A 9227-nucleotide genomic window follows, 5' to 3' on the forward strand; every position below is an offset into this window, starting at 1 on the left:
TGAATAAAGCACAATCATACTCAGTTTTGCTCCTGCTCTATTTTTAAATACGCAGTAGAGGTATTTAAAGGTAGTAGAGGACATGTACCTGTATATAAAAAACGCGCCCTATAGTCCGGTGCGCCTTATGTGTGTGTTAAATACAGAAATGGGACACATAACTGAGAGTGCGCCTTTTAGTACAGTGCGCCTTATGGTCGTGAAAATACGGTACATCTCTAATACTTTGTTGAGGTTGCACCACTGAGTTTCATTATATTGACAGGTGTTCACAATAGTTTTCTTTTTTTTATGATTAAACTTTCATTGATTTTAGGCCCAAGTTTTTAAAGAACATTTAAGAGAGGAGTAAACAAAACAGGGTGAAATTGAATACACAATCATATGACAGAGCATAGAGTAAAAAATAAACAATATAACAATAAGAACAAAAAAAAAAACCTACCAACTTCCAAGACAGTTGAGCTCAATCCTTGCTCCATATCTTAAACAGAGGTAACCACCACAATGCTATACATCCCATTGTCCCCTCTAAAATTCCCAATCCCCAGGTAGTCTTTCAGTGACCATATCTTGAGATGAGCCCAGTCCAGTACAACCTTTATTTTCATACACCAACCCAAGTCAAAATGATCACTGCATTCAGATTTCACAACTTAGCTACCCTGAAATGAGTAGACCTAAAAACAGACCCCATTTCTCATTATATCTATCAATATTGTTTGTTAAACTAAAGGATATCTTTTCAAAAGCAGCTACTCTGCCTAGGTCTGTCATCCAGTCCTGAAATACTGGGCCCTATGCATCTTTCCACTTTCTCATTATCATCTGTTTACCTATCATTATACTTGTCTGAATCCAATTAGCTAGGGCTTTTTCAATATGGGTCAAGGGTTTAGGGTTACCTAATATATAAAGACTGGGGCAGAAATCAAAATCCACTCCAATGACCTCTGTAATATTTTCGTGAACCCTTTTCCAAAATGTTTGAACCTTAGGACATAACCATAGGGCATGAGTCAGTGTGCCCAACTCACCTACACATCTCCAGCAGTCTGACGTTTCTTTCATCCCTAGCCAGTCTATTTCGGTACCAGTAAAAGCGATGAAGGACTTTAAATTGAATTAACCTAATTCTGATATCCCTGGAGAGTTGCTTAGTAATTCCAATGATTATATCCCACTCATTTTCTGTAAATGTCCTGTTCAGATCTGTTTCCCAATGTTTTTTCAAAGCTGTGTTGGATGGAAAACCAGAGTTGCTCATAAGTAAGGAATAATAATGGGAAGCCCCATGCCTCCTCCCTGCAATCCGTAAAATCTCCTTAATGAGGTTCAAGCCCTGGGGTGGTGTGTGTGTAGAGCCGAAAATAGTTACAAGGAGGTGTCTCAGCTGAAGATATCTCCAGAATTGATTGATATCCAGCTTAAATTGTTCAACCAGATCATCAAATGATTTAAGAACACCATCTCTATACAGATCACCTAGAGTATTTACCCCCTTGGACACCCACTCTTTCCACATTGGTGGTGATTTACCAATAAGGAGTTTTGGGTTGTCCCACAGACCGGAGGATATACTTAAGAAAGGGTTAATCTTGAACATACGAGATACCGATCTCCACAGTCCCTGAAAATGAGAGATAATAGGATGAGATTGGGCATTTGGAGGAATTCTGGCTGACAAAAAGAGCAATGGAGGAATGGAGATACACAATGACTGCTCTATTGCGTACCAAGGTGGCGCTCTCTCCGGAGGTAATGCCCAGTGTGCTAATTGCTTCAGATTGAATGCGTAATAATAAAATAAAAGATTTGGCATTCCCAGTCCACCTTTCATTATTGGCTTCTGTAGTTTACGTAGATGTATTCTTGGCCTTTTACCGTTCCATAAAAACTTGCTGCAAAGAGCATCAAATCGTTTGAAATATTTTATAGGGATATTTAGTGGGAGAGACTGAAGAAGATAATTAACTCTAGCAGAACAGTTCATTTTAATAACATTAACTTTTCCCCATAGAGAGAGATAAAGAGGAGACCATCTTTCAAAATCTGTGCTATCAAACTCCACCTTCTGTGCTATTATCCGGTTATATTAATATTTAAGCTTTGTAACTGTTTTCAAGTTATGTGGGGAATAGATTTGCTTTAATTTGTTTTCTGCCTCTTTCACTTTCTTCTCCAAATCTGTAAGTTTCCATAAAAGAGATGAAGGACGAGGAAGGTATAATCCCTCCCAGTGGGGTTAAGTAGCCGCCACACATCCACAAGTCCCAGGGCTGAGCACAGTTTCCTAATTGTGAGGAGTGACTTTGGGGGTTTGGTCTTACTGGGGACACTTCTATCTAGAATCGCATCCATAACAATATTCATGTCCCGAGCCCAAATAATGGATGACTTCCCATCTCAGTCAATTTACATTCAAAGTTAGCAAAAAACAAAGGGTCGTCTATATTCGGGGCATATGAGTTAGCAAGTATTAATTCTCTTCCTTGAACTTCAGCTAAAATAATAAGGAACCGCCCTTCCTCGTCCTTCATCTCTTTTATGCATTTAAACTGTAAATGTTTATTCACTAATGTGATAACACCTCTGCTTCGGCTCGTTCCAGGACTACAGAAAGCACATCCCACCCATCCTCTCTGTAATTTTTTGGAGTCCATCACAGACATGTGACATTCTTGCAGAAAAACGATATCATACCTGGTGGATTTCAAACTGAAAAGGACCTTATTCCTCTTTATGGGGCTCCCCAAACCATTAACGTTCCAGGTGGCTAGGCGCAAGTTATAGTTTAGAGTAGACATTGATACAGTTTACAAAGAAACATGACTGCATTAGTAAGCAAATTCCATGTATTGTTATCATGACTGAGACTGTCTTGGATGTACAAAAAAGAAAAGAGAAAAACAACAACAACATAACAACAAACAAAAATAAAACTGGGGTGCATGAACATAACGGTGCAACCCCCGAGCACTTCACACTGAAACTCTTAATAGTCCGTAACTGACAGTAAAGCTGCTGTCAAAACTAAGTCCAACCGCAGCAGCCTAACAATAATGTCACTAGATATGTAGGTAATTGGGTGCGTTAATGAGAACCAGACTAACTGTATAGAGAAAAAACTACTTTCAAACCTTTTTTTTTTTTTTAAACTTTCAATATAGTTTGAAGACAGCAGGTGAGATCACTTACGTTACTTCGCTAGTAACGGAAAGAAGAGTAAACGGGAATATCGATCTCCATAAAGATGAAGCGGGAAAGTACTGGGTTATTCCATGTCCTCATTAGCCTAGGATAATTCATTTCTGATGAAGTTCATTGCTGCCTTGGGGTTGTCGAAGCGGCGAGATCCCTCTTTTGTGGTGATCGTCGTAGCTGGATACTGCAGAGCAAATTTCACTCCACGCCGATGCAAGATTTTCTTACACTCCCTGAAGGCATCTCGCTTGGCCACCGTGCCCCTTGAGAAATCCGGAAAAATCATCACTCTCTTACTGCTCCAGCGAAGTTCTCCTTTCCCCTGGGCCGCACGAAGAAAGCGCTCTCTATCGCCTGAGCACATAAACCTCGCAATCAGAGTCCAGCCGCTGCGTCTGTCTTTCGAAGCTCGGGGACCCAGTCTGTGAGCTCGCTCAATAAACCGTTCCTTGTCTCCTATTGGAGTGCCCAGCATGTCAGGTAAAACCATCTCCAAAAACTTGACCGGGTCACCCGATTCACAGCCCTCTGGAAAGCCGACAAATCGCAAATAGTTTTGTCTGCTGCGGTCCTCCAGATCATCAAGCCTTTCGGAGAGAGCCGCCACCTCGGCTCTGGTAGCTGGAGGGTTAGCCTTCAGCTGGTTGTCGGACTCCTCCAGAAAGCCGAGTTTCCCCTCCACCTCACTGATCCGTGTCACCAGAGTTGTTAGCTTCTCTTCCATCAATGAAGTGGCTTGGCGTATTTCCACCAAAGTTTGCAGCTCTCCGGATATTTGTTTCAGGACAGAAAAGATATTAGCAATATCCTCCGCAACGTCACCCTGAGCACGGTCGCTGTCGCTATCCCTGTGCGCTGGGGAGTTAGCATTATTGCTAGCAGAGGCAGCTGGCGTGGTCGTGGTGTTTTTAGGATTCTGTCGCCCGGAGCTTTTGGACTTGTTTGACATTATTTCCCAAGCGTTTTAACTATAGTCTGGATAAGTTTTAGTAGAGATATACCTACTCTACATGTATTAACGGATAACAGTTTCGGTTGCTACAGCAGAGCTACTCACTCAAGCAGCCATCTTCTTCACCGCGTCACGTGACTCCCACAATATTTTTTCTATAGTGTCATAAAAATATTAGGAGCACCATATACTGCAGTATACTGCACTCTTTGACACAATCATCCAGTATCATGTCAGTAAAAAAAAAAAATACAGTAGAATAATGAGACAATATGAAAATATAAATAAACTTTGGAAGATGTTCTGAATTAATTATTGCCAAATGTTATGTCAGGTTTCAGCATCCTTAAGCTGCGGTCGGGGAAGTGTCTCAATAAGCACTTTCATTCAGACTGCAGCTCTACATTCATGGCCAAAAGTTTTGAGAATGATTCAAACGTTAATAATTACAAAGTCTACTGCTTCACTTTTTATTACAGTAATTTGCACATACTCCAGAATGTTATAAAGATTGACCAGCGTAACAACATTTAATTGCAAAGTCTTTTGCCTAGAAAATGAACTTTATCCTCCAAAACACATTTCAACATCATTGCAGCCCTGCCTTAAAAGGACCATCTAACATTGTTTCAGTGATTGCTCCATTAACACAGGTGTAGGTGGTGATGAGGACAGGGCTGGAGATCAATCTGTCATGATTAAGTTAGAATGACACCACTGGACACTTCAAAAAGAGGCTGGGGCTTGGCATCATTGTTTCTCTTTTGTGAAACATGGATATCTCTAAAGAAACATGTGCAGTCAGGACCGTCTCTTAAAAGTGTTTCAGCTGCGGGATTGGGCTACCAGCAGTGCAGAGCTTGCTCAGGAACGGTAGCAGGCAGGTGAGAGTGCAACTGCACGCACTGTGAGGCAGAGACTCTTGGAGCAAGGCCTGGTCTCCAGGAGGGCAGCAAAGAAGCCACTTCTCTCCAGGAAAAATATCAAGAACAGACTGATATTCTGCAAAAGGTACAGGGAGTGGACTGGGGTAAAGTCATTTTCTCTGATGAATCCCCTTTCCGATTGTTTGGGACATCTGGAAAACCGCTTGTTCGGAGAAGATAAGGTGAGCGCCACCACCAGTCTTGTCTCATGCCAACTGTAAAGCATCCTGGCCTGGAAACTCCTCTGATCTTAATCCCATAGAAAACTTGTGGTCAATCATCAAGAGATGGGTGGACAAACGAAAACCTAGGAATTCTGACAAAATGCAAGCATTGATTGTGCAAAAATGGACTGCTATCAGTCAGGATCTGGTCTAGAAGTTGATTTGGTTGAGAGCATGCCAGGGAGAATTGCAGAGGTCCTGAAGAAGAGGGGTCAACACTGCAAATATTGACTTGCTGCATTAACTCATTCTGTCATTAAAAGCTTTCGTTACTCATAATGATTGCAATTGTATTTCTGTATGCGATTACTACATCTGACATACACACATGAAAACCAGAGGCCAGCAGATCATGTGAAAATATATTTTTGTCCATCTCAAAACTTCTGGCCATGATTGTATACTGAGCTTTGTCATCAACAGACTGGTACTGAATGATGCTTAAATGAATCAAACTTTGCCCCACAGACAGACAGATACCACTGGTCTTCTAGTCCTGGAGCAGATATTACACGAGTACACAGCGCAGTAAACGGGAGATCCCGCATGTACTTGGTAGAGGATCGCTGATTGAGAACTGTGATTGGGATCAATATTAATTAGGGCTGGGTATTGTTCAAAAGTTTTCGGTTCCGGTACCAATACAGATACCTTCACTTCGATACCGGTTCCTGAACGATACTTTTTTCGATACCAGTTTTATAATATCAATTCGAAGAAAAAGAAAATTACACAACATAAAAAAGTACAAATCTTGAGTTTTATTTTAAGCTCTGATTTTCCCATTTACATTTTTCCTCTTGCATAAAAAAAAAAAAAAAAATCAGTGTCTAATATTCACTGTCACATTGTGAGGACCTTTTCACTTAGCAGTTTTCCTTACATGTCTGACAACCAAGCCCGTTGAATGGGATCCTATTGACAGCGCACCGCTGGTATGTGGAGGTCTGAGCGGCTCCGACAGAAATATTGGAAGGCAGGATGAACTGACTGCACTGATTAAGTTTTCAGGTGGATTTTCCCACTTAAAAACATAATAAAACTACTTTATTCCCACTGATCACAGCAAATATAGCTGCAAGGCAAATAAAGGATAGAGTAGCTCCGCCCAACGCGCGTCAGAGCCACTTTTCGACCGCGCAGCCAGAGCAGCAAAGCTTCTTCAGCCGCGCGTCAGAAGCTGGTACAAGCAGCAAAAAAAGAAGCAGCAGACGTGATTTTGCTGCTCCCGCTGTTTGAAAGCAGCATGCTTCACTCCGCTCTGGCTTTGCTCTGCCCACGGGCTGCTGAGAGGAGGATGGTTGCGCCGGCTGCGGTCCGCTCTTCTTGCAGTCAAACACCGAGCAATATTCTGCTCTTAAAGGAATAGTACACCCAAAACATGATTAGCCTTCATTTTCTACTCACCCCCATGCTGAACAACACTCTGGAGTACTTTTTTGATATCTCAAATGCATCTGGAGATCTGGGAGGCTTCTTGCTGTCTGCTGACATTCAAATAATGGAGGTCTAAGGTGCCCGAGACAGAAAGGTCCATAAAAGTCCACAAAAACGTGTCAATATTCCTCCATACTGCTCGTCCAATGTATTCCAAGTGTCCTGAGTGGGTAGCATCCAGAATTTACTCGAAACGAAGTCATTTAGAATGTTTTTAGAGCATAAACAGTAGTGTACAGCGCGTTCAGGACGCTACGGAAGCCGGCAGACCAAACCAGATGAAAGTGCGCATTCAGCGTCTGCTCTACCGATAATGCAAGCGTAGAAGAAGAAATGTGCTGTTTACCTGTGCAAAGAAAGAAACAACGAAAGAAAAATGTCTGAGGACTTCAGTGTTGAGGAAGAGCATGAGTTCTTTGCCGAGCTGAATGCGCTGGTTTGGTCTGCCGGCTTCCGTAGGCTCGTGAACGCGCTGGCGCGCGCTTTCAGGAAATACTATACACTACTGTTTATGCTCTAAAAACATTCTAAATGACTTCGTTTCGAGTAAATTCTGGAACGCTACCCACTCAGGACACTTGGAATACATTGGACGAGCAGTATGGAGGAATATTGACACGTTTTTGTGGACTTTTATGGACCTTTCTGTCTCGGGCACAATAGACCTCCATTATTTGAATGTCAGCAGACAGCAAGAAGCCTCCCAGATCTCCAGATGCATTTGAGATATCAAAAAAGTACTCCAGAGTGTTGTTCAGCATGGGGGTGAGTAGAAAATGAAGCCTAATCATGTTTTGGGTGTACTATTCCTTTAAATTGTTTCCGTGAACGATGTATTGCATTGCGCACTATTGGCATCAGTCTTAATAAAGTGAAGGTGCGCTTTTGACCTGGGGGGCATTTTAAAGGGGTTCCACGACGCTCGCAACCAGTTCACAACAGATACACATGAACCCTGACTGTAGGAGTGACCACCTGTGTATTTTTCCTGGATGACGCAATCACGTTAAGTGTTACAGCCAATCACCGAAACTTGGTACCGAAAGACGATGCATGTTTCGATACTCTGTAGAACCGAAGCATTTCGGTCGGTACCATAAAAGAACCGATGTTCGGTACCCAGCCCTAATATTAATGCTGAGCAAACATTAAAGGAAGAACACATTATCTATTTTCTTTGGCGGCGGAGTTCAGTTCTCATTAAAATCTGTGGACATTGTTATACCCGCAGCTGAATTCTCTCACCAATTAACATCTAAGATTTTGCCAGGTAATCTGTAAATAGATCACCAAACTATAGCAGTAAAATTGCCTCTGAGGACAAACTCTGAGACCATGACTTTCAGGAGTGGCATTACCTTTCCAATACAGCAACAAATTAAGTAAAATCTTTACAATCTACAGTAGTTACTAGGTGCTTTTTTGAACAACAACTCAAATGCTTAGCACACAAGCTAACATTATTCTCGAAGCATAACACACACAGTCCTGAATCGATTCAATTTTGATTCATACAGTTCTAAACCGATTAATTTCGATTTGATCTGTTTTAAAAAAAAATGGAAGTGGTTCAGCTGTGTTTCAAAATACCCATGTATTTAATTTTTTTCCTGTCATATTAAACGCAAAGTGCAAACTTGTAAATCGGACAGTTTAAACCTGAGATGTAAAATAAAATGTCTCAAAAGTGCACACTTGCCTTTGAAGTGAAAAAGTGAAGCCTCACTCAAGCAATCAGACGTGACACATCAGACATGCATGAGCTGCATTATCTCCACTGTACAAACCATATGTGCAGCGTTGTTTGTAACCAGGGTTCCTACAACTTAAAGCAAGTTAAATTAAAGACTTTTTAAGACTTTTTAAGGACCCGCGGGAACCCTGGTAACAACTACATGGTGTTTGCTGGTCAGCCCCCCATTTGGTAATGTCTTCAGGCAACCTATTTGCTGTATTTGCAGCTCTCTGGCTTGAAGTCATCTTGAGAGCATCTTTCCTGCTCATTTGACTGGGAAAGTCCCATGCGTTACTATAAAATGAATTGATTTCATTTCCCAGACATCGATTTTGCAAAAATGTAAAGGAATCGATTTTTTTACCCAGCCCTAATCACAACTCAATCTGTCTGCTCTGGCTATTAATTCTCCCCCAGTCTTTCTCTGATCTCTTGGGGCGTGAAACAGGCTTATAATTATGGGGTTGTGGTCCATCTATGTCCCAAAAGCAAAGATTTTCACATACTTTGCAAGTGGGAAAACCTGCAAAATTTGCATTGTACAAGATTGGTTTCTTCCCATCACGCATACCACTTGATCCTTACCACAGCTAGCAACATTGAGAGGTGTCCCATCTTCAGCTCACCCTCCCTTTGTGGTTCCAATACAGAGAAGGAGTAAACATCTCCAGACTTGTCAGCAACCAGCAGCTCATCCTCAGCCTGGCTGAACACCATTGATGTACACCTCCTCGTCACCCACCTGTGTA

General features: G+C 41.8%; 1 protein-coding gene across 4 annotated transcripts in view; it reads right to left on the reverse strand.

The window, feature by feature from the left end:
• wdr4 (WD repeat domain 4) overlaps window positions 1-9227 on the reverse strand; it is a 34316-nt gene that overhangs the window by 17293 nt on the left and 7796 nt on the right. For all 4 annotated transcript variants that reach the window (XM_015398452.1, XM_015398454.1, XM_015398453.1 and 1 more), the window contains one exon: window positions 9064-9220. In XM_015398452.1, coding sequence (XP_015253938.1) covers window positions 9064-9220 — 157 coding nt within the window. The remainder of the gene's footprint in view (window positions 1-9063; window positions 9221-9227) is intronic.

Source organism: Cyprinodon variegatus, unplaced genomic scaffold, assembly GCF_000732505.1.
Source record: "Cyprinodon variegatus isolate N-32 unplaced genomic scaffold, C_variegatus-1.0 Scaffold935, whole genome shotgun sequence".
NCBI classification, from domain to species: domain Eukaryota; kingdom Metazoa; phylum Chordata; class Actinopteri; order Cyprinodontiformes; family Cyprinodontidae; genus Cyprinodon; species Cyprinodon variegatus.